Source organism: Stomoxys calcitrans, chromosome 5 (assembly GCF_963082655.1).
Source record: "Stomoxys calcitrans chromosome 5, idStoCalc2.1, whole genome shotgun sequence".
NCBI lineage: Eukaryota > Metazoa > Arthropoda > Insecta > Diptera > Muscidae > Stomoxys > Stomoxys calcitrans.
Genome location: NC_081556.1, coordinates 2,439,528 through 2,467,125, shown reverse-complemented (window position 1 = coordinate 2,467,125; position 27,598 = coordinate 2,439,528). Strand labels below are relative to the sequence as shown.

Genomic DNA, 27,598 nt, shown 5'->3' with positions numbered 1-27,598 from the left:
AAATATCTTCTCAGACAGCCAGGCAGCCATTAAATCTCTGGAGAACGTATTTCTGAACACAAAAACCGCCCTCGACTGTCGAAGATCTCTCAGCGAGATGGCTGAACCGTTCAAAATTCACCTGTTTTGGGTGCCAGGCCCTAGAGATATCCCAGGGAATTGTAAAGCAGACGAGCTTGCGAGACTAGGAACTGAATTACACATTCCAGGGATAGTGGAATCTGTGGGTATGCCTCAAGCGACATGTAAGCTAAGTTTTCAGGACCAGACCCGAAGGGCAGCGAATGATAGATGGTCGCAAAGAGGGACTGTGAGCATTCCAAAACTATGTGGCCTCATCTAGACTTGAAGAGGTCTACTGCTTTGCTGTCATTGGCTAGAACAGACGTCTCAGTCATTGTGTCCGTCATGACAGGCCACTGTCTTATTGGAAAACATGCGAGTGTGATGGCAGACTGCCACTTAAACCTAAACTAACCTAACCTAACCTGTAGCATGATTAACAGACAGAAGGACGGACATGGCTAATTATACGAAGATCAAGAATATATATACTATATAGGGCAAATGCAAATTTTGTCCATGAACATTTCACTAAGAAACACCTCTTTGGAGAGAAGTTTTTACAGAGACATAAGAGTTGTTATTTAGAATTATCCTGTGGTGAAAATTTGTTTTTCGATCTATTTTGGAAACATTCCTTCCTTTTGCAGAGGGGCTGTAACTCTTTCTCATTGCTGGAAATTGGAAAAATTAGTTCTGATACGTTTACGCCTATTATGGGGTTAATTAATTTGTTCAACAGTGTAGTGTTATCTAGTGTAAGTTTTATTGTCAACAATGTTAAGTTGAAAGCATCCTCTATATCTTTGATGCAAATGATGGCCCTGACCACAGTTTTGGAAAAAGAACGTGTCTGTGAAGTGTTTCTTTAGATACGCATATTAGCTGGTTAATTTATTCACTTTTTCTACTTTGCCTGTCATGAAGACAATCGTCATATGTCTGGAAGTCACTCAAAATGTAAGGATCGGCCAAAGGTTGATGATGCTCTAAAGCACATACGGAATAACGTCATTCGAGGCCGGGGATTTACTAAAAGGGAAGTCTCGGGCACCTTTATTTTCGATTGAGTGATCTAGTCCCATTTATACTAGTCTATTTTCGTACAGTTTGGGAAGGGTGTTTCAAGAAGTATGCCAAGAAATTTAGTTGGGTTATCTGACTATGTTGCTACGTTTCTCCATTAATTAAAGTTCAGTCAAGCGATTGAAGTTAACAAATATTGTGTGGTTTAAACCAAAAGTTAAATTTTTTAAGTTAATATTATCAGACAGCTCCTTTGGACGAGGGTGGAGGCTCCTTTGAACGTTTACTTTCATACTATTCCAAATTTTCTATCCAGGATTTAAGTTCAGTATGACTGTTCTCAATTTGGAGCAAAATTGCTTACATCACAAAAATTTTCAATAAAATACCCTGTTCGCTTTTGAAATTTCAAACCCATTTCTATGTTGTCAATAACAGATCTACTTTTGCCAACAATTCTAAAAATTTTACTTTACAACAATTTTTGTTAGTTACACATATTTGCATTTTATCAAACAACTTGCATATTTTTAAACTAAAACTATGTTGCATCAATCTAATTCAATATGTTCGAATAAAATGACATTTACTACAATGTAAGCTTCCCAATAAATTGTGCATGAATAGACTGTTTAGGCTCTTTAACAATTCAGAAGCAATTGTAGAGGGGAAGCAAATAAATTTATCTACAAAATAACGAGGACAACATTGTATGCATCATTATAATATTCAAGAATAATGAAGTTGTTGCAGTGCTTGATAATGACATCACAAATGGAAATGATGATGAGGATGACGATGGTGATGGTGATGGTGATGGGGATGTAGATGGAAGTGCGGATGAAAATGGGTATGAAAATGTGAATATGACATTCCCATCACTAATGACATGTGTCATATGGGCAAAAGGATTTACAAAATATTCCACCATGTGCCGTGGACAGCTATGCGCAGATTGAAGCATCCAAAGTTACATATTTGTATTTGCCCTTGCAGCAGAGCACTACATTTGTACGAACAATGTGTGTACATATCCTCGAATATTCCTACACAGCAAGGACACCACACACAGTATATGCGTCTATATGCAGGATGCATAAGTATGGGTGTCAATATTTAATACATTTACGGCGTAAAAGTGATATTCACGCTTAAAACCTGGTCAGCCATCTACTCACTAAAAGACTGGCCGACAGACTTACAAACGCGTGTGGATAGATGGATGGGTGGATGGCTGGCTGAACATAGCGCCAGTCAGCCGCTAGAATGGATAACCATGGATACACGAACACATGTTCAAGCCTTTATTTTATGCACATCCTTTTTAGTTGACATTAAATGGCATTAAATGAAATGAGGATATGCACACACAGCCACTATAAACCCGCATCAATGTTGCTTTAGTGTGTGCGCTTCAGCCAATGGCGTAGATATGGGGAAATTTTCCTTGAAATTCAATATATGACGAAAATTTCCATAAAAATCCTAATTTCAACAAAATTTTCTTTGAAACTGAAGTTTTGAGAAAATTTTGAATTGGATGTTGAGCGTTTCAAAGCAGCTCACTGTTTCCAATTATAGCGAAATCTTCTAATAAATGCGCCTTTATGGTCTTTAGATCCTAAGGCTAAAGATCGGTCCATATGAAAGTTTTATCTAAATATAGCCCGATCTGGACCATATTCGGGACAGGTGTCGGGAGTCTTGTTACAACTCACTGTTAAAAATTTCAGCGAAATCGAGTAAAAAATTAGCCTAAAACCCGACAATCGGCCAGGTTGGTCTATATGGCAACTTTATCCCAATATATTCCAAACTGGACCATATTTGATCCGGATATCGATGGGCCGAGTAAAACTCACTTTTCCGAATATCAGCGAAATCTAGAAATAAATGCGCCTGTTGTGGATTTACTACTTAAATTTTCCACGACCATTCTAGTAAGGGACAGGGGATACTTCACTTATTGGGTTGCCCAAAAAGTAATTGCGGATTTTTTTAAAGAAAGTAAATGCATTTTTAATAAAACTTAGAATGAACTTTAATCAAATATACTTTTTTTACACTTTTTTTCTAAAGCAAGCTAAAAGTAACAGCTGATAACTGACAGAAGAAAGAATGCAATTACAGAGTCACAAGCTGTGAAAAAATTTGTCAACGCCGACTATATGAAAAATCCGCAATTACTTTTTGGGCAACCCAATATATCAGCGAATGCAGTCCAATTAAAGTTTTTTAAGCTCTTAGGCCGAGTTCAAACGGCGTGCCGCGTAGTGACACCACTTGGCAGAGAAGTTTTTATATGGCGGGATACCTTACAAATATAGCCAGCCTTACTAAGGGGATAACCACAGCAGAAAATGTTGTTGATGTTCACGCCAGGATTTGAGCCCGGGCATGCTAACCTCTTTCTCCAGAGGATTTAAAACTAAATAGGCAGATAAACGGTCTATATGGCAGCTATATTTATATATGCCCCATTTTGACTATACTCGGTTCGGATGTCTATGGGTCTAAGAAAGCTTACTGTTGCGAATTCCAGCCAAATCGGGTAATAAATGCGCTTCTAAAGACCCTAAATCGGCATATCGGTCTATATGACAGCTATATGTAAAAATGATCCGATATGGTCAGGTGTCGGAGCCCTTAGGATTACTCACTGCTTCAAAATTAGAAATTAGATAAAATATGTGGCTTTTATGAGCTTAAGACCCTTAACCGCTAGATGGGTCTATATGACAGATATATCCAAATCGGATACGATTTGGCCCATTCAAGAACTTAACCTGCGTATTGAAGAAATACGAGTCTGTGTAAAATTTGAACTCAATATATAAATTTTGAAAGCCTGTAGCGTTATAACAACTGGCGGACACCAAGACGCACACCAAGACGGACACCAAGACGGACACACAGACGGACATCGATAATGCGTCTTAGAATCTTAAGAAAATTCTAAATATATATACTTTGTAGGGTCGCAAATGGATATTTCGATGTTTTGCAGACGGAATGACTATGTGAATATATCCCGATATGCTATGGTGGTTTGTATAAAAATCCGTGAAATGCTTCTTTTTTATCTCTTCAGGGGATTTTTTTTTTATAATTTTGTCTTTGCCTACGCCAGTGGTGCGTGTGCAGCAGCTTCATGAACCTTGTGCGTGCCCTCACAAACGGTCGCGCTATGCAACAATCGTGGCTTCGTGCGTGAATGCTTCTCAGTTGCTTTGAGTGTGTCAGTATAGCTATGTGAGTGTATTATAACAATTCAACATGTTGACAGTTTGTTGTATGACTTAATACAAGGCGCAAAGATGATATTTATGAGTTTGTATTATGGATATTTCCCTGTTAATTTCCGATTCGCTTGAACGAATCACTTTTGCTATTTGCCTGGGCTATCGATATATTACGGCTATCGGGGAGTGTTGTGAGTTGCTTTCTGTCCTTGTCACCGTTTCGCAATCAATGCAGTGATGGAAAATCACGCAAACGAAACGGGCAAAGTGGCGCGGTGTGTTATAAAAAGCATTACCCATGATATCATGGCATCCAGCATCGTTATTATGCAAACTATTGGCTTACTAAGAGTCGACATCAAACTGGCATGTCATTCGAAAAGCATTTAATGAATTGACAGACATCGATGCTGACGACATGGCCCTTAAGGCCATCACCAACAATAAAAACAGTTGCAAAAAGGATTTGACAGTTTTTGTTCGCATGCAGGCACAAAAAAAAGGAAATTGAACTTTTACCCACATAACCCACATTCACATTCACACACACACACACACGCTCTGTCAACAATAGCTATGATGTGGAATTCAAAGAGATTGAATTCGAATGGGCCATAATCAGTGACATATTTGATAAATTGTTTAGTTTTAAATAAAAAAAAAATTTTAAGCTAAGGACTTAAAACAGACAGCACTGACATTGTCGGGATTAGGGCAGAATAAAAATTAAAATTTTGAAAACAGGGATGGAAATGAATTTTGGCATTTTGAAACTTTTGGTGAGAATTACTGTTAAGTCCAAAAATTATTCACCATCATACTGTGATTGAAATTTTAAGTAAGGAAAACGCTTTAGATAAGGCTTTACAACGTCTGGAATAAATTAGGGGAAAAACTTCATTAATTTATAAAAATCTGAGACTTATATGATTTTTGTGAGTGAAGTTGGTCTAATAATCTATAAAAAACAAACCACAGCATTTCAAGTTAAGAACACATTCTTTGGACTGAAGCTGGTAAGCTGAATGGAACGGCCAACAGACATGCATATTTTTGGCAAGACTTGTAAATTTTTATAAAAATTATTTTCTGGTAAATCTTCAACACGAAATGTACACTGAAAAAAAAGTAGTCTTATTTTCAACATTAATTCAAGCCAAAGATAAGCAAACTTAATTTAAGAAAACATTTCCTTTGGTGAAAGTTATTAAATTTAATATTAAGGATTTTTGATTTAAAATTGTAATTTCCTTAAATTTGCGTCTTGTTATTAAGACAAAAATAAAAAATGCAGGTCAAAATATCGTTGTAAGTTAATGCGCCTTAGTTCAAGACGCAAAAAATAGCCTTACCCATAGGAACGTCTGTAGAATAGGTTAGGTTGAAAAGAGGGTGTAGATATTAATCCGCCCCATGACATACAACTAAGTCAGTAATCGGCTTTTTGTGCGCTCTAAATCGTCTTTAGATGTTTAGTTTCTATACCCACCACCATAGGATGGGGGTAAACTAATCTATTCATTCCGTTTGTAACCTACTTACTTTACTAACATTAATTGGCTATGACAGAACATTTGTTCCACGAGCCGAACTTAGAATAGCGTTCCAAGCGCCTCGATCTTCTGCGCTCATTCATCTCGGACACCAAGTTTCGAGGCGTCTCCCATCACTAGATCTTTCCATCGGGCTTATGGTCCATCGTGTTTGCCTTCAAAAGACTTCTTTGCTGGAGCTTCTTCATCCATTCTGACAACATGACCTAGCAGATACAGCCGTTGTAATTTGATGTGTGTAACTATGCTATCGTCGTCATACAGCTCGTGGTTTATACGTCGCCTATATTCTCCATTAACGCAAACTGGTCCATAAATTTTACGAAGAATCTTTCTCTCAAATACTCCAAGCAGTCTTATTTATTTTGCAGGAATACCAAACTCAGACATGGCTTGAAATACCTTTGAACGTATGGGGGTATCGAAAGCGGCTATATAGTCAATATCTGAATATCTGATCCAGGGTGGATTAACCAGGTCTAAGGCCGCATTGATAGGGCCCAATTATCTCATTAACTTTAGGTTTTAATCTTTCACACAGACTTATTCCTCTGTAGTTGGCACATTCCGTCTTGTCTCCTTTCTTGTGTACGGGACATGGTATGCTGAGGTTCCAATCATCGGGTATGCGTTCTTCTAGCCAAATTGCGAAGATAAGCTGATGCATACGCCTTATCAGCGTGTCGCCTCCGGTCTTAAATAGTTCAGCGGGTAACCCGTCGGCTCCTGCTGCCTTGTTGTTCTTTATTCCGATCACTTCTACTTGGACCTCATTCTGACTAGGAGGTAAACATTCTATACCATCATCATTGATTGGTTCTGCGGTATCCTCTTCGCCGCCAACGTCGGACACTAGCAGTTGGGTAAAATGTTCTTTCCATATCCTCAGCATGCTATCTGTGTCAGTTACCAGATTTCCTTCTTTATCTCTGCTGGGGGATTTGCCTACACCAAAGCCATCGGTTTGATATTTAATTCTTTGGTAGAATTTCCTGACTTCATTTTAACTCCTGTACATCTCAATTCGCTCACATTCACGTCTTTCCATTTGCTTTTTCTTTCCGCGAAATAGACGTTTCTCCTCTCTCCTTTTCTCCCGATTCCTCTTCTTCATCTGGCACGTTGCTACTGATTGCAGGGCTCCGTTTGTAACACCTCGAAATATTCGTCTAAGACCCCATAAAGTACATATATGCTTGATGCTCCGTCCGTCGTTTGAAATTTTGCACAGATACTTATTATTGATGTAGGTCGTTGGGGATTGCAAATGGGCCATATCGGTTCAGATTTAGATATAGCTCCCATATAAATCACGCACCTCAAGTTCATATTCCAGGAGGTAAACATCTGTGTACCAAATATAGACATTGATTGAACTTTTCAAAAAACCATTTTTTAATTGGATTAATTAAGAAATTAATTGAAAATTTTAATAATTTTCATAATTGGATCAGTTAAAAAATTAATTGAAAGTTTTAAAAATTTTAATCATTTTTTTAATTGAATATGCAATTTTTTAATTGAATTATTTTTCAAGTACTTTTCAAAAAACGGTGAATGGTACTATAATTTTTGTAATTGAAGCAGTTTTAATAAAAAAAATTTATTGGATCAATTAATTTCGTGATTGCAGCCGATTTTTATTCTTTCTGTGTTGGTAAGTAGTCTGTAGTAACATTTTGACTATCAGGGCATTTACAGGAAGTGAAATTTATGTTCCCTTTCACCCCTCCTTTGACTTATTACCTTCTTAACTTCTATTTCATCTCTGAAACCCCTTCATTCAAGTCAATAAACACTCCAACTTACCTGATCGGTAAAATTATCCGTGTGGAACATAACTTTCACATAACTTGTCTCACTGATGAAGGTTTGTGGCTGCTCTGCTTCTCCACAAAACATGCCTGGCTCACGGCGGTTCGAAACATCAGTTTTGGCATTACCATCCACAATCTGTGAGAAAAAAAAAAAAAATATGGTAGAAATGGTGGTAAGAAAATACGTCAACATCGATGAGTAAAATTGAAATTCATTACACGTTTGAATTGAAAAGCTAAAAAAACAAACCGAAATAAAATCAAACAATATTATTTTTTTCTTGTATTACTCTTCCTCCCAAAATAAAAAAACACTTCGCAACATCATCGAACATTTTACAGTTGCTTCGTTTTCTTCATTTCGTTTCTCGGAAAATGTCTTCAAAGTTTGTCTTGTCAAAATGTGTTTTGTTCGAAATGCCAAGGACTATTGGCGCTGCAATGCCATGAGGTGCAATGGGGTGAGAAGAGTGAGACGTACAGGATTTAAGGAAAATAAATATGAAGATGTCAACTGGAAGATGATTATTCCCATATGTCATCATTTATGCTGAGAGTGTAGCCAAGAAGAAAAAAGTAACTTTCGTTAGAAGACAAACGATGCTGCTGGTACGTACTTTAGTATTGGCAATGGGAAATCTAACCACACATACAAAAATATTAACGAGGTAAGGTCATAGCAGAGAGAGATACAGAATAAAGAAAGATTGTCCTTAAGATTCAAGTAAAAAAACTAGTAAAAAGGCATATATTAGGCAAAATCTTGAGAAAATGCACCATTTATGAACTCAAAGCATTTATATCGAAATATGGTTCGGACCTAATACGGCACGGAAGTCGAGGGGTCTGACAATCTGATAATAAATGCGCTTTTCATGGTCCCAGGTATTTCAACCTGGAGATATACATAGTCCGATGTTTACCATATTTGGAAAGAATGTGTGGGGAACTAATACAACGGACTGTATAAAAATTCAGTACTGTAATGAATACACTATTTACGAGATCGGTCTATATTTTGCCTATACCCAATTTTAATCCGATCTGAACCATATTTGGTACGGATGTCGAAGGGTCTAACAATCGGGTAATAAATAAATGGCCGAAGGAAATAAAAATCAGGAGATCGGTACATATGTTGAAATAAAGTCTGATTTCGTCCTTTTAGTCACGCGCCATTTTTTCAGCCCAGGAACTTAAATCGGGAGATCGCTATTTATGGCAACTATATCTTTATATAATCCGATCTAGATCATTCAGGTTACGGATGTCGAGGGATCTAACACAACTCACTATGCCAAATTTCAAAGTAATCGCACAATAAATTATAGTACAGTGACCCTAAGACCTCAAATCGGTAGAACGGCCTATACGAAAGCCATATCAAAATAATAAATAAGCACTAATATGGAGCGTAACAAGTGCTAAGTGCTGTTAAAAGTCATAACAAGGTAAAATGTTAAAAAATTCAGATAAATTTGATAAAAATAGCGATCTTTAGAGGATGAAGAAGTCAAATTGGGAGATTGGTTTATATGAGACCCATATCAACACATGAACCCATTTGACCCAGAAAGTCTAATCGTTGAAAGTATCAAGGATATAAGAAAGTATCTAGGATAAAATCCAACCAAGGAAAGAGATGTTCACCCACTACCTTTGCCTTTTTCTCTGAATAGCGGGGCATTGACTCAAAAGGTGCACGACCGTCTCCAACTTCTTCTCGTCATCGTATACCCCGCAGAGGTCTACCTCTCCCAGTGTTACTGGACACACTGGACGATAAAGATCTGACGTTGTAATGAAAAGTCAGGACTCTATCAGGCGTTAGAATAATGCATTCTCAGTCGCAGTATAAGCGACGTTCTGTACTGCGAAATATTCAAGCACAGGGCCTTCGCAACCCTTCAACCCTCATCAACAGTCCACACTGTGCGGTCACTGTATCAAGAAGCACGCACTGACTCCGTACCATGAATAACCCCGGTGTCCCATCCAATTTAGATCCTTCTGTGCACATAGAATGTCTCAGGACGGGTGATTTGACTCCAGCCCAGATATTCTTTGTCGGGAAAACGACGTCCTACTAGTAAACAGGGAAGCAGTACCAAGTTATATCATCAGTCGCGCTGCATACTGCATTCCGCCAAGCCAATGGTACGTAATGGACCGAACTATCGATTTCATGCATTTTTCTGAATTTTATGTGTTTTTTTGAAAACCTTTCCTACAGATCTTAAATATCACCCTTTACAACTAACACGCTGGCATCAATCCTAATTCAGGAGGAGGTGAGGATGGTCATTAGGCATCTGCCGGAACGCAATTGAACCAGAATTTCTCTGGTTTGGCGAAAGAGTCTAACTTCGTCAGGTGCAATCAATGAGCGGTCGATCTCCAAGGGCTGCGTTCACTCGGCAGCTGTTCCCCGCTTCTGCTACCGTGTCTGCGTGATACTCTCTAAACCCGCCTTAAACGGCGTCTGATCTAAAAGTTCTCTCTTGTGGCAGTATTCGGACTGATCTGAATATTATTGCAAGGCATTTCGCTCATCTGACGAGTCCACTCTGGCGCTGTATAGTTTATCACTGACGGCCAACTATTTTATACACAGATAAAAATATTTTTGAAAAACAACAACTTTTATCGAAAAGGCGACGACGAAATTTGTTAGTTTTGCTGCAACAATTTTGTTTGAATTTCAGTGACTGAAAGTACAAATTTGTTGTTGAAAGGCACTTTGCAAGACAACATCTTACAACAACAACAAAAACAATATATCCACAAGCAAGACAAAAAACCATTTAACCAGCCACCACATGTGCTTTGCAGCACATCTTCGGTGTGTCGTTTTTTGTATTTTTCTCTGCTCGGCGCGTGCTGTTTGTCTCGTCCGTTTACTACTTCACTCTCAGGTTTTTTGTCTATCACTCTCTCATTTTTTTATAATTTTATTAAATTTTCTCGCCGCAAGGTTACTTCGTCAACACCCCAACTATGATACGATCTCGATCCCGGAATAAAGAAGGTGTAGAAGTTAAGCAGTGCCGAGGTCACCGATCGCTATTACAGGGGACTCATGTAATAGTGATCGGAGGCCACCGTAGCGCAGAGCTTAGCATGTCCGCCTATGACGCTGAACGCCCGGGTTTGAATCCTGGCGAGACCATCAGAAACAATTTTCAGCGGTGGTTTTCCCCTCCTAATGCTGGCAACATTTGTGAGGTACTATGCCATGTAAAACTTCTCTCCAAAGAGGTGTCGCACTGCGGCACGCCGTTCGGACTTGGGCATTAAAAAGAGGCCTCTTATCATTGAGCTTAAACTAGAATCGGACTGCACTATGTAAAAACTTGTATGTAATAGTGATCGGTGATAAGATTCGACCCAGACTAGCTGTACCATGCTTATAGGTCCTATACGGACCCATTTTCAATAATATTCTTTTATACCATATATAGTTCTGATTGATTTACCTGACCCGTCTGAGCAATTCTAGCAGAGTCGACTTTTATCTCTAAAATACATAACTTAATTTATGACAAATGCCCATGCCGATCAGATGCCCTACACAGTTATATAAACTCCTGCATAAATATTAACACATTCAAGTCTTTTCTGTCATTTCTATTTGACACATGGAAAGAAAAAAATTTCAAGTCTCCTGCATACCAAAGTGAACGTGAATGTTTTTGTATATGGAAAATAATTTAGACTCTCTGCTGATTAGTATGACGTCCATATGCCATTTGGTACTCTTGGTCATAAATACTTGGATTTGGGATGATAAAAAAATTCTCTATTTTGTCAAGATTTTTTTCGTTTCAACAAAATAAAAAATGTGAAAGTATGCCTGACATGTACCAGCAAACATAACAACCAACAGAGGGGGAGGGAGCTCTCAGAGAGTATATGTGTCTAGGCCCGCTGTCACTTTGAGCCAGTCGAGCTGGTATTAAGCAATAAATTTAATTTGCTTTACCAGAACTCTGAGTGCAGAGTCAATGGTATGTGGCTATGTGTTTGTGTATGCCATAGTCATGGCTGAGTATAAGTTTGTGCGGGTAAATATCGATAGACAGTTGTGAGTAAGTGAGTGCGTGCCTGAATGTGTGTGTGTTAATGCTTGTCTACCATAAATCACAATTCCCCTGAGCCTGAAAATGCTTGTCTTTCATATGGCCGGATACAAATGGAAGGACATTAACAAATTATATTTAGTGTTTGAAGATATGATGCTTAAAGCCTAGAAGTCCTTCTATGCTTCATAAACATTTGCATGTGGTTTAGGAAATGAATTTTGTGGGACGCATTTGTGGTTTGTGTGGTGTTTTTATACGGCAATCCATTTACCTGCAGATATCCTCCATCGCAGTGAGTTGCATTAAGCAAAGTGCCCACTTTGAATTTCTTGAAACGCAATCTCAGCACAAAATCCCTAGGCGCTCCTTTAAGAGTACGAAAGCGATACCAACAGGTGAGTGGGCGACCCACATTAATGTGATTCACTTCCGGCGAACTGACATCCTCAAAAATGTCCACTGTTTTATTGCATTGGTCCTTGGATATATCAGCAGAGCCACCACCTGCAAGGAAAAAGCAAAAATAAAAATTTTGATTTATATCACAGCAAAGAGGCTTTCAGGTATTTTTTTTTTTTAAATTTTTTTGACATTTTTTCTTGCCCACTCTAAGTTTGCATGCACAAAAAAATATCTCTTGGCAAATATTGAGTTTCCTTCTTTGATGGCATAACATGAGATGTAAAGCCACTGAGTGGAGGCAGTGCTTGTCTCGTATTTGCCATTGCCACGAATAAACCCATTGTTCAAACAATTGCACATCATCATCATCTTCTACTTCGTATGAAGAAGGTCTCATCATATTTTAATCACATCCTGATTAAGCTGCGATACACTCTCATGCTCTGTGTGCTCTCGCAGTTTCATCAAATATTTGCAGGAATCATAAAAAAGGAACGGGAGGAGTATTTGTTTAATACTTCATATCCTAATGCTAAGCAAACATCATATGAACAAAGGAGAAGCAACAGCGTATCCAGCATTCATCCAGCATTCATCCAGAGCAGCCACAGCTCCATCAACTACTTCGATAGTGTCATAAAATTTTGAAAATTTTCTTAGCACAGATCTTTGCCACAGTCATCGTCAATGTCTTGGCGGGCTGTTGCCTGACAAAAACGACACTGGCAACGACAATAGCTGATTATAATTTTCTAAGCCCGGTTGAATGTTTGATTTTGGCATTAAAGTACAACGACCAGCAAGCAGCCCCAACAGTCTTCCGAATCACCGTGCGCTTTGTGTCTTTTGGCCTGAATTTCTGGGAGGATGATGATTCTTTTTAGCGGCATTTATGTCCCAACAACGCCCCCCCTAAAAGCAGACAGACACACATTTTGTCACAAAACGAACTCAACGCCTTGCTGAACGAAGCAACGACCCTGCGGCTGCAGCGCAAAATGAAAAAGGACTCAGTTTCGCTAAGGGCTGAGGCTGATGTTGATGTTGCCTATGAGAAGGACTAGGACGATGAGAATGCCAGCGGGAGGCGGTAATGAGTTGGCAAGTGGGTGGAACACAAAAGATGACGAAAATGTTGTTTTTTTTAGCAAAGCAATTGTTTGGACCACAAAGCTTTTCTTTTCATTCACAGCACAGAGAATGGCAGGCATACAAACTTACTCCACACAATCACTCACAATGTGTGTCCGTCCTTCTTTCGTGATGGACTTCATTGTCCTTAATTTATTTTTGTGGGCTTCTCGGTGTGTTTGCCTTCGGAGAAAAAACATTCACAAACTCACACACACACACACACACTGAACTGAGCCAGCACACTGGCATACATTTAGACAAGTAATTCTTTTTTCTTCTTCTTCTGCTATCCCTGCCCCCATTGTCATCCTTAAATTCTTCTTGGTCGTCCTTTTTCTGTTTTTCTGTTCTGAAATCAGTTTGCTCTATGAAACGAACAAAAGGAACATTGTGCTGAATTTGTAATTCACGTTACCGCCTTTATTACAGAGTCCACACAAAACTCAGGCAAAGTTTTTTCTTTCGTTTCGCACAAACCATTTTCGAAATGGAAAAGTTTTTTTTTCTTACTGCCTTGTTTTCGCTATTTTTGGGCATTACTTGACGATGGGCATGGCGCTTCCCCAGAAAACCACAAAAAAGGCACAGCGCATTACAGAAATCATCACCGACTGAAGCACAACAACAAAAACTAACACAAACTTCAACACAAGTTGAAGATAATATGACATCGCGTGCTTTTTATTCACACTTTTGTACGTTTTTCGATAACACAACTGGTTAGCCACAACTAAAAGAAGGGTGCACATGGCTTGGAGTGATGGCAATTTTAAAAGGGATTGCATCCAATCTAATTTGTTGTGCTTTCGTTGAAAAGGGAATCAAGCCGGATACTACCTTAAAATCTAAATACAAATATCCCCAGGAACATTGCCTATCGTGCTTAAATGACTTCTGTTGTTGTTGCTGGGATGTGAACCCAGGCGTTTAGCGCCAGAGGCGGAGATGCCAACTTCTTAGATACGATGGCCCCGTTAAAACATAATGATGTCCTAATCAACATATTTTTCGCTTCCAGTTTGGCTGTGACTGTACCTATTTATTAATCTATGTGGACCGTGTCGATGTTGAAGGAAGATTAAAGTGTACATACCAAATTTAGGCCAACTCGGATTAAAATTGGAGATAAATTCAGAGACCTTTAGTAGAATTTCATGGCAAACATTTTTGTGGCATATTTTGATCAGCCACTCATTCATTTTAAATGGGTTTTCAACGCTTTTTTAACAAAGGCACTAAAAAGACCCTTCTGGAGAGTGGGGGGTTAGATTGTATAATATTGCTGGCAGTGTTGTCAGTAATAATAAAATGAAAGGATTCCAAGTTATAGTCAGCCAAATTTGTAGAAAAATGTCCAGAAGGGGGGAACTTCATGCTTCTTGTTTGGTAACTTTTTAATGTTAGCTTTATTTTTATACCCTACACCACTACTGTGGTACAGAGTATTATAACTTTGTGAAGTTGTTTGTAACGCACTGAAGGAAGAAAGGTAGTCCGAACGGCATGCCGCAGTGCGACACCTTTTTGGAGAGAAGTTTTACATGGCATAGTACCTTACAAATGTTGCCAGCATTAGGAGGGGAACCACCGCTGAAAAATTGTTAATCCCTCAGCATGGTGCGGTAGCATTGTCCATACACGGTAACGTAACGATTGCCATTGTCGGCAAAGAAGTACGGCCCAATGTCGCCGCCGGCATGCAAACCACGCCAAACAATTATTTTTTGTGGATGAAGAAATGTGGATTTTCACCTGACCAATTACGCATATTTTGCTAATTGACGAACCCACTAAGCCAAAAATGGGCTTCGTCACCGAATATAATTTCGATTGGATTTCATTCTTTAAGTAGTGGTTACCGACTCTGAATTTCGCCATCAATTTTTATGATTTGCCGACGTTGTCCGTTCGTATACTTCAGCATGATGAAAATTTTGAGTTTACTGAATCAATGACAGTGAGTTCGATGATTAGTGTAAGAGTACGTTCAAAAATTAAATTTAAATTTGCCAAGTCCCTTTTGGAAAACCCTTTATAAGACCTATACATACACCTGCGGAATATGGTCGAAATTGGACCATATTTGGATATAACTATATCAAAGAGCGCAGTGAGTCATTTAATGCCAAAGTAACTCGGATATTAAAGTATTAATTTTTAACTCTTACAGGCCAAACAAATGGCTGCGTACACAAAATATGGGTATGCAAATTTCGGTGACCAAAGTGCCCCGTGGGATATTTCCTTTTACTTACTTTAATTGGCTATGACAGAACATTTTTTCCACTAGCCGAACATAGAATAGCGTTCCAAGCACCTCGATCTTCTGCTCTCATCTCTTATAATCTCTGACACCAAGTTTCGAGGTGTCTCCCACCACTTGATCTTTCCATCGGGCTTTTGGTCATCCTGCTTTGCGTGTACCACTTGTTTGCCTTCAAGACTTTTTTGCTGGAGCTTATTCATCCATTATGACAACATGACCTACCCAACGCAGTCGTTGTATTTTGATACGTGTAATTATGCTATTGTCGGCATACAGCTCATACAAGCTTGTGGTTCATACGGGGCATATGTTCTCCATTAACGCAAACTGGTCCATATATTTTACGAAGAATCTTTCTCTCAAATACTCCAAGCACTGCCTCATCTGCTTTGACCCATGTCTCAGAACCCTATAACAATACCGGTAGTACCAGTGTCTTGTAATTGTCGTCTGTCGAGAAATGCAATCTAGATGGCTCTATTTTTAAACTGCTTACTTAATCCAAAGTAGCATCTGTTTTCCAGCATTATTCTTCACTTTATCTCAAAACTGGTGTCATTCGTTTCGGTTAATCCGGTGCCTTTTATTTCCTTTTATCCTTTTGTATTTACTATAATTGTAAATTACAAATGATTTTTGACCATTTGAACGTTTATTACATAAAAAAAGAATAAAGAAAAAAATGATTTGCTTTTCTCGGAAAAATTTATTCAGCGGTCAACTTTTAAAAAAAAATTCTCAAACTTTTTATGATTTGCCTTACTTGAATGATTAATATCGAAACCTATACCATTAAATCTATTGTATCCTCTTACAATAATCTTTCTTTACCAAAGCACAGTATGTTAATTAAAAGGAATGTCATATAAAATTCTGCTGATAAACTTTATAACTACAAAAAAAAAAAAAAAAACTTAACCAATACAAATAACCGTCCATATAAATGAAAATGGAAATTACACCAAATAATTGGAGAATTTTAGTAATTTGATTGGGTTATGCAAACCTTTTATTCAAATTTATTCCATTTTGTTTTACATCTGGACATGTTCTCTATTACGTTTTTGTCCCTCTGCCAACCAATGTCCTATTCTAGGAAATTTTACAACGTTTTTTTTATTATTCCACAATCATTTACTTCTGTTTTGCATACATTTTAATTCACAAAGCAATGGAATAATTTGTGAAGGATCCTTTTTCAACAGCTCTTTGTGTCTTAGTTTCATAGAAAAACTCCAAGTACTCCAGTAAAGGGAGCAACAAAAATAAAGATGTTCAAAAATTTAAGAAAAAATTTTAAAATATTCAACGACCTGTTCCAGTCGTCTTATGCCCAACCTTAAGTTCTGATTATTTTCCATGGGAAAAAATATTTTTCCATTTTTATTGGTATTTTCTCATCTTCATTGTGTGAGTTTTTTGAAAGTTTTTAATCAAGACTGCAGGACAGTGCTTTTATAGGAATTTTTTTGGTAGCCTTCATAAAAATACAAAGACACAAATGCTTTTACCCTTGGAACCTTTATTTCAGTATTATACTAAAAAGTAATAACTCGGCATATATGGGTCATTCAACAGTCATTCATAACAATACAGAAAGTTGGGCAATTTTAAAATGTCTTTGTCTTAAAACTAATTGAAAATATAATGAAGTATCTGAACAAAAAACTGACATAGTAGTTCCTTAAATCCGCATACGAATTTAAAAGCGTTCTCAAATGGAAAAATTAGGAAAAATTAAACATTTTGTTTAAATTAAATTTGCAAGGAAAAATTTCGCAACATTTTATAAAAATTTTAAATGTTGTTTTTCTAAAAAATATGTACAAATATAAAACACATAAGTTAAACTTTCATCTAAATTTGCACCAATGTTTTTTCAAAAATTTATTTTACAAAAAAATCGCCTACATTAAATTTTATCAAAAATTTTTCCAAATCTGAAACAAATTTCGCACACATACTTCTTAGTGATGCAGGCCGTTGGGGATTGCAAATGAACTACATCGTTTCTTATTTGGTTCCAAAGTTCCAAAGATCTTGCAAAAATGATCCAAATCGGTGTATAACCTAATATAGCTCCCATATATATCGATCTCCCGATTTGAATTTGCGATCCCCTAGAAACCGCAATTGTTGGCCGATTTAGCTAACATTTTGCACGTAGTGAGTGTTCTATTATGAGTATAACGACTTCCAACAATTGTGACAACCATTGGTCTATGAGCTGATATATCCATATAGACCGATCTCCCGATTTGATATGTTGAGCCTCTATAAGCAGGAATTTTCAATAGATTAGGCCGAAACTTAGTATAAGGAATTCTGACAACGGTTGAGTCCAAAGTCCAAACCGGGATAAATGGCTTCCATACCAACTAAAAGTTTTGATTTTAATGGAAAATTTTGCCGACATTTTAAGTTTCAAGAATTTCAGCTACATTTGAGTTAATATTAGGAATTATCGTGGAATTGAACATGATGCGAATCTTAACGTAACTGTGAATGGTGAGAGCTATCGTTAGATAATATCCAATTTTTTTTTGTGCCCACAATGCAAGAGCTTAACTGATATAAGTTGTGGTTTCAACAATATAGTGTCACATGCTCTCGTAACAATAAACTTTTTCGGTGAACATTTTATTTCACGTTCGGGACCGGTCAATTGGCCGCCTAGATCGTGCGATTTAACGCCTTTAGACTACATTTTATGGGGCTATATTAAAGCTCATATCTATACAGACAAGCCCGCTCCAATTGACTACATTGAAGCATGTATTCATGAGATACCTGCCGAAATGTTGGAAAGAGTATGCCAAAATTGGACATTGAAGAGCAGTCATGGTCAACTTTTGCATGAAATAATCTTCAAACATTAAATTTTAATCGGTTCAAATAAAGATTTCTCGTACTTTTCTGAATTTTATGTGTTTGTTTTTGAAAAACTTTCCTTTAGCTCTTAAAACATCATCCTCTATTATACAATTTGTTATATACATCACACAAAAAGCGAAGCGGGTTGTTTAATTCGTAATTAGATCTCACTTCAGGTAGTCTAAGAGGTATGTAATGTCAAGTATTTCAGAGAGGAATATTAAAATCTAATTCGCCAGTTGGGAATAAATTCACAATAAATACGGCTCTAAGCATTAAGCGTCTGCTTTCGAACGTTGGAAAATTAATAAGTTTCAAGTGGTTCTCTAAGGGGGGGAGGAACTTCAGCCAAATTCCATGGTAAGCCCCTAAGCGCAAAAGGAAGAAATTGTACCTGAACTGTTTTAATCCTATCTGTATAACACTTGGGTTTCAAACCACACAACCGTATTCCAATGTAGGACTAAGCTTGTAAACAAACGCTTTATACAATCCAACAACGACTTTGCCTTATTGATGCACGAGTCAATAAGCAAATTATAACGTAATCTACTATACAAATTAACATAAAGATCAGTAAAGCAATCTACATTTAAAAGAATCTATATAATAGCCATCTAGAACAGGGCTAGTCCTGAAAAGAAATAACTTCTTGCACATCTTAAGATTAAGCGCCATGACATTAACACTGCACCAGTCCACCAGAGAGTGCAGAATGCTCTGCAAGCACAGTGAATGTTCCGGAGAATCCAAATTACAAAACAGCTCCACATCATCTGCGAACATGAAAATCCTTGAAAACTGAATAACTGATGAAAGATCACTCAAGTAAGATCACGAACAGTAAATGGACCTAAATGGCTGCCCTTGAGAACACCAGAATAAGCAGCTATATCCTTGGAAAGAATATTATTAAAGTAAACTTTCTTTTTACAGTCTTGTAAATACGAAGCCATCCAATTCAAAAGAACTGGTTTGAAACCCTTTATGTAAAGTTTAAACAATACACTAAGAAAAATGCTTATCGTAAATATGAGTTGATCACATAATACGGATTAGTTCATGATCTTTACTTATGTTTAATTAAAAATTCGTAATGGGTTAGAAAATTAACTTTTCATGAGTATAGATGAAATAGTTGAAAACTTGGGTTGTGTTAGTAATTTAACTTAAACTTATTTCTTTGGAATAGGTAAGCACATTACCAAGCATGGGCAAATCCATATCAATTGAGTAATTCATTATTGAATGAATTACTCAAACAAGTTTGGAATTTAAGTTCAATATATGTAAATAAAATGTTTACAATTTTTATTTCTTGTGTACAACACTAACAGTTATTATTATGCTCGAAGGTTAACAAAATTTAATAACTCTTATTATGCTCGAAGGTTAACAAAATTTAATAACTCTTAGTGTTGAATTAAATTGAATTTTCTGTGACATTGTCAACTTCAAAGATATGGTCTATTATTTTTTTTGGCTCCCCACAAACGCGCAGGTTAATGTGAAACATAATTTTAAAGTTTAAATAATTAAGAATCATTTTGCTGACTCGACACTCAGTTTATCTTCCAGTTTCAATGCTCGTTAGTTCATATTTTACCAGTGGAAAGTAAAAAGTAAACTAATAGTATGTAAAAACAATTTCGTAACTGTTATGATATTATTGAACTCGTAGCGAGCACAAAATTCTTTAACGACATAGGAAGTTCAATATTTCCAAAAGTTAGTTCAATATAACTGTGTTGAAGTTTACAATTTTTTAATGTCACAATACCCCTAAAATGTTCATACATCTGCTATCATATCGTATATCTCCGAATTTTTTTCTTAAAAAAGTTTGTCTAAATTTGAGTTTGATGAAAAATTGTGCACTAATTTAGCATCATAATAAATTCCTCGGAAATTAATTTCCTAAAAAATGTTGATCAAATTAAATTTTGTACATGGAAATATGATTTTCCTTGACAATATAGCAAAAAATGCCCCATATAAATGTGCGTGAACTTATATTTGTGCAAAGATCTCTGGCTCGCGCTGTGTCTTTGTTTTTGCACACAATCATAGACCGGAAACGTGACAGCCATGTTTTATTGTTAAATCCTTGTTCGTTGGTACTTTCTAACTCGAACTAGCGCATTTTTCTTTTTTTTGGTTTGTTCGGGGTTTTGCCAACTTTGGCATTTGCATTCGGTGTGTCTTTGTTAGTCTTTATTAGTGTTGATTTGCTGTGGCAGCAATCGTTCTTGTCTCCGGTGCGAATAAATGGCCGCCAAGGGAGGAGGTGGGGCAAAAAAGAAACCACTCCAATGATTTGTGATTATATATTCGCTTATTATTCACTTTGCATAGGAATCGAGTAATACGAAATGATATAAAAAACATATCAGACTTCCAAAAACTCAAAGGCACAAGAGAGAGAGAGTCTTAAGAATTCGATGAATCATTAAAATAATAAAAGAAAAAAAGAAAACACATGCGTAGATTTTTAAAGAAATAATAAATTTCATGGGAATTCTGGTGAAGAACAGAAGTCATGAGAAAAATGAACACAACAATCACTCATCGCTGTCTCTGTGACAACAAATGGAATTATTATTTCGCCTTATTATTTGATTGACAATTTGGCAGCACTCCGGAATGAGGAATCAAATGGTAATACATCAAGAATGACTTTTCAAGTAATTCTCTCTCTTATTATTAAAATAAAAACATTTTTCTAAAGATTGCAAAGAAATTCCCTGAATTTATTTTCAATATAAAAACCTCAAATTCCTAGAAAATGTCAAAATAAAGCCAGATTTAATAAAATAATTCAATGCAAATAACAATGCAGAACAGTAAAGGTAACTATGAGTACTCATACAATTGCAGAAAACAAATCATATACAACTCATATATGGTGAAAATCAAATGTTGCTTGTAGTTACAAATATTGAACTAATTGGATATTTAATATGTCTAAGTTTGCATACAAAAATAGTGAAGAAAGAATAGTTTTCCAATTCAATGGAATGCCAAAACACAGGATATGTGAAGAGACAGTTGGCATTAAAAAAACAACACTGATCATACCACTCAAAAAGTAAAATTTGGCAGACAACATGGCTAACGCACAGTGGTCCAAACGACGAAAAAATTGGTGTTGGACCAAACTTTCTGTTGAAAATTTGAAGCCAATTGCTTTATTCTCTTAAAATTCATTTATTGGCAATTTTACGTTGGATTGACTACCAATGTCCTCTCAGGAAGACATTTTGTTACAGACATGGCATAGACCGATTTGGACCGTATATGACACAGTTGTTGGAAGTCACAATAAAACACTACATGCTCAATTTCAGCCAAGTTGGACAAAAATTGCGGCTTGTAAGTGCTCAAGGAGTCAAATCGGTAGATCGGTTTATATGGGAGCTATATCAGGTTAACGACCGATTTGGACCGTACTTTGCACAGTTGTTGGAAGTCATAACGGAACACTATTCGCGAAATTTCAGCCAAATCGGACAAAAATTGTGGCTTCCAGGGGCTCAAGCAGTCAAATCGGGAGATCGGTTTATATGGGAGCTATATCAGGTTCTTGACCGATTTGGACCTCACTTGACGATGTTAGAGGTAATAACAGAATGCTATGTGCAAAATTTAAGCCAAATCGGATGAAAATTGTGGCTTCCAGGGGCACAAGAAGTCAAATCAGGAGATCGGTTTATACGGGAGCTATAACCAAACAAATATAGCCTATTTGCAATCCCCAACGACCTACATCAATACTAAGAATCAGTGCAAAATTTCAAGCGGGTAGCTTAACGCGTTCGACCGCTATCATGGTTTCGAAAGACGTACGGAGGACGGACGGACGGACATGGCTAGATGGAATCAGAATGTCGAGAGGATCCAGAATATATATACTTTGTGGGCAGATCAATATTTCGACGTGTTACAAACGGAATGACTAGATTAGTATACCGCCATCCTATGATGGTGGGTATAATTTCACTATACAATACACAGATACTTCCCCCACTGTTGTATAGCTGCGAAGCATAAGTACTTGCGAAGGCAGATAAGGCAGTACTCGGAGAGTTAAAAAAATTCCTTTGCTAAATATATGGACCAGTTTTCGTCAATGGAGAAAATAGGTGAATCATGACGATAGCATCAAAATACAACGGTTGAGTTGGCTAGATCGTGTTGTCAGAATGGGTGAAGAAGCTCCAGCAAATTAGTCTTTTAAAGGCGATTACGGTGGTACACGCAAACCGTGACGACCAAGAGCCCGATGGAAGGATCAAGTGGTAGAAGATACCTCGAATTAAGGTGTCAGAGATTTTAGAAGGAGCGCAGAAAATCGAGGCGCCAAATGTTCTGTAATAGCCAATTAAAGTAAGTTATTAAGGTACATGGGCGCCCCGGTAGCCGAGTTGGTAGCGTGCTTGGATTGCCAGTGCAAGGGTCGTGGATTCGATTCCCGCCAGAAGCCTTAGTCTGTCGCTACTGTGATATCACAATGAGTCTGTAAAATATTGGCACTCTTACCTAACCTACTAAGGTACATTGTTTGAAATATTATCTTAGTGTTTACAAAAATAGAGATCATTTTTTAGTCAGGCCAAATAAAACTATATTTGTCCCTTATAAGAAACGAATTATTTTTTGAGTGTAGAGAAAATTTCATTTGAAGAAAACTTCTTCGTATTTGAAACAAGATTGGTATCTGTGTGCCAAAATGTCATTACAAATATCCTTGCCAATTGGGAATACATTTTAGCTAAGCAGCAAAAAAGGCGGCATCTTTCCATAATACAATAAACGTGATTTCATATAAATCTAAATAACATTCTTCTACTTCCGCCTGTGGGTAGTTTCCGAACTCATTAAAGATTCGATTGAACAAGGCGGCTGCTTTAATTAAAAGGCACGTGCCCCAACAACTATTGGAGGGGACAAAAATGAAAAGTGAAACTCCTTCCTTTAATATTTAGGGACGACAAGCGTAGCGAGCGACATGGTGGTGATGATGACGGCAATGGTGTATCGTTAACATTCTCGATGTTGTTAACAAAGTCATTAATTACGAGGCATTCATACTTATAAACCATGACAAATGTACAAAAGCGCCATAGCAAGGAGCAAACATAACAACAACAACCACAAGAGAAACTTAAATTCTTATCACATTTTCATGATATTGAACTTTTGAAAAACATTTGTCTTTACTTCCAAATCCCAATTGAAATAATGAATGAATGAACAGACTAACCAATGGGCCATAACAACAAATATGGCACTGACTTTGGCAATGGCTGGCTTCGTATTTGGCCCACACTGCCAACAAGAACAAGGACAACGCAGAATAATAAAACAAAAGTCGTAACAAACAAATGAACAAAACAGCCAAAAACATAAGTATTATTTTCAACACGACTGATTATGAAAAATGTGACACCAAAAGATTAATAACAATTCAAATACATTTACCAACACACCCACACTCGAAGACCAACCAACCAACCACACGCGCACACACATATACAAACAAAAGAACCATTCGCACATACCAACAAACAATGCGGTGAAATAAACCAACTTGAAAAAGACATAAGGCGTGGATTAAAGGCTCCAACAAAGGCAAGCCATTCTCATTCCACTTAGCCCTTGACACGATGTTACGAAGGTAGCAACGGAAGTCATGTGACATGCGTTGGTCCCCCCCCCCCCCCCAAAAAAAAAAAAACACCCATTTAGAGCAACGATCAACAATTTTCAGTTTCCTGACCAATCAATGATTTCCTTTGTAAACGCAAGAAGGAAAGCTATAGAAATAATTTGAACAATATCCGTTTTGAGAGGCCAGAATAAGGATAAATGGTCAAAAAGAATGGAAGGAAAAAAAAAATAAAGACAAAATTTTAATTGATTTCCTTTATGGAGAGAGTATTAATAGGAAAAAAGGCTGGTCGTATTTAATTATATCCTACTGGTACAGGGTATTATAACTTAGTGAATTTGTTTGTAACATCCAGAAGGAAGAGTGGTAGACCCATTGATAAATATACCGAATAGTACTGGCAAAATATCGATGGTAATATCGATATTTTATTTTTTATGCGAATATCGACATATATTTTTCCTATCAATACTATCGGCAAAGTTAATTTTTTTTTGCAAATTTTAACAAAAATAAGCAAAGCGATCCATTCTCTGGATCCTTTAAGATGCAATGCGCTTATAGATGGCGCAATTTTCATTCGATTGAGCTAAAATTTTGTACAATGATTTCTCTCATGACTTCCAACTGTAAAAGTCGATCTCCTGATTTTTACTTCATGTTTTCGTTTGAAGTATAGATTAACGATAGTATCGATACTATCGATATTTAATATTTGAAATATGGAAAATATCGAATGGTGAGTATATCGATAGTTTGCAAGTTGCAAATTTTGCCCATGAACATTCCACTAAGCAACAGGGGCAAACTTCTCACATATGGGGCTCAACTTTTTATAGTCGAGTCCGAACGGCGTGCCGCAGTGCGACACCTCTTTGAAGAGAGACGTTTTACATGGCATAGTAGCTCACAAATACTGCCAGCATTAGGAGGGGAAATTTTTTTCTGATGGTCTCGCCAGGATTCGAAACCAGGCGTTCAGCGTCATAGGCGGACATGCTAACCTCTGCGCTACGGTGGCCTCGATAGTTTGCCAGCTCTTAAACCGATAGACTCAGAACCATTTCCTGATTGGATTTAGATATATCCGTCTGTCTGTCCGCCTGACCATGTTAATTGTGGACAAAGTACCGTTTGCAATTTTCATCGGATCGTGTCCAAATTTGGCACGGGCATTTTCTTGGGTAATTTTTTAAGAGCGACATGAATGATTTACGAAAATACACATAAATTTCAGAAAAATGCATGAAATCGTTTTTTGAATCGATAGTGCGGTCCATATAATTTTATGTTTGAAGACTATTTCATGCAAATGTTAACCGTGACTGAGCCTCAAATGGCCCATCGGCTTAGATTAGGTTAGGTTGTGCGCTCTAAAAACTATAAGGTAACCTCTAAAATGAAAATTTTAGGTTGGATATTCCGTGCTACTTACAAAATCCTTAATTGTTTTCAATACCACTACCCTAAGTTGGTTCATGTCTGGTATTGTGTCTAATACCTCCAAGTGCCGGTTTCCGTTAGACGCGAAAGCCAGAATATGACAAATTAAATACTCCAACGTCTCATAATCTTCCCCGCATGCCCTACACATGCTATCACTTGCCGCACCGATTTTACATAAGTGAGCTCGTAGTCCTATGTGTCCCGTTGGAAGGAGGTCAGTATAGCTATTGGTATCATAATAGCTATACTGACCTCCTTCTTACTTCCTTTCACAATCTTCTCACAATCTCGATCCTCCCCATAGGATTTTCGCTGTTCTACCGACCGTTTCGCTGTTCCACAATGACGCGTGCGCATTCGTCGCCCTCTCCCTTAACTCGGACTGTGCCGACCCGAAAAGCTTCGGGTTAACCAAATTTATTGACGGCGGTCCTCTGGCCTTCACCGCCAAATCCCTTACTCCGTTATGGCCCAGCACCCAAACGATGCGGATTTCGTCATCCTCAGTGAGGGCGTTAATCTCCTTCCGTCACTGCAAGACTGTTCGTGACCTACCTGTCCTGGTTGTTATTGCCCTTATGGCAATTTTATCGGCTTAGTCCAATTTTGGCATACTCCTTCCAACATTTCAGCCGGTATCTCTCGAATAAATGCTTCAATGTAGTCTACCAATGCGTCAAATGAAGCGGGCCAGTACGTATAGACATGAGCATTAACATAGCCCCACAAAATATAGTCTAAAGGCGTTAAATCACACGACTAGACAGCAAATTGACCGGTCAAGAACGTGAAAAAAATGTTCACTGAACACGCCTCCCAATAAGTCCATTGCTACGCGTGCTGTGTAGCATGTGGCGCCGTCTTGTTGAAACCACATGTCATGCAAGTCAAGCTCTAGCATTTTGGGCACAAAAAAAGTTGGATATCATTCACAGTTACGTTACGATTCGCATCATCTTTGAACAAGTACTGTCCAATGATGCCACCAGCCCATAAACCGCATCAAACTGTGACTTTTTCTGAATGCATTGGTAGCTCTTGCATTGCTTCTGGCTGATCTTCACTCTAAAACTGACATTTTGCTTATTTACGTAACCATTGAGCCAAAAATGAGCTTTTTAGCTGAACACAAGAAGCGCGCGATGAAATTTCTTAACAGAGCAAGCATTTTGATAATAAAATTCAATAATTTGCAAGCGTTTTTCGTTTGTAAGACGATTAATGATTAAATTATAGACCAAACTAATTATAGACAGTATTAGTCCAGATATAGTGCCCATATATAGGTATTAACCGATTTTCACTTTTAGCGTATTTTTTTCTATTTTTTTATTTTCACTTGTCTGCGTATTTCTTAACAGATTTTGTCTAAATTTTGCTCAATGTCTTTTTCTATTATTTCAACTATGTATGCCTATTTTGGTTAAAATCTAATAATCATATATATTTTCGACTGATTTTGACTAATATTGCAATAATTTGGTCATTAGTTAACCAATCCTCAAATTTGTCACTAAGGTTTCTCTTATGCCTCTTCTCATCAGTAGTAAATTTCATAGAGATCTGTTCAGATTTAGATATAGCTCCCATATATATGCTTCTCCCGATTTTCACTTTTAAGGCCTGTTACGACGACTTAACCTGGCTACTCAATGTGGTGTAGGATACCAAAAGGTCGACTTCACCCGCCCTTAGGCCTACCGTACTTGTTATTGCATAATATTAGGCTCGGTTATAACTGTACCAAGTATGGTATCTGTAACCTCCAAATAGGTAATTTTTTTAACAACGCTGTTGCTATCTCTCCCTTTCCTTTTCCATTTGCAAAGAAAATCTCCGATCATTGAGCTCGTCTCGAAAGAGAAACAAACAAAAAATTGTTAAATTTTATGATCTTTGCCCTGACAGGCAAAACAATTGAAAAAAAAATCGGTAGATCCCCGCCGGGATTCGAACCTGGGCACATGGAGCAACAGCGAAAGCTGTTACAACGGTAACGGTCTACGCGTTCGAAGCCATCAA

At 37.4% G+C, this 27,598-nt stretch overlaps 1 protein-coding gene across 4 annotated transcripts in view; it reads right to left on the bottom strand.

The window, feature by feature from the left end:
* Positions 1-27,598, bottom strand: part of LOC106083163 (uncharacterized) — a 300,046-nt gene that overhangs the window by 69,901 nt on the left and 202,547 nt on the right. For all 4 annotated transcript variants that reach the window (XM_059370230.1, XM_059370228.1, XM_059370229.1 and 1 more), the window contains 2 exons: positions 12,055-12,287; positions 7,694-7,837 (listed from right to left, as the gene is read on the bottom strand). In XM_059370230.1, the coding sequence (XP_059226213.1) occupies positions 7,694-7,837; positions 12,055-12,287 (377 nt within the window). The remainder of the gene's footprint in view (positions 1-7,693; positions 7,838-12,054; positions 12,288-27,598) is intronic.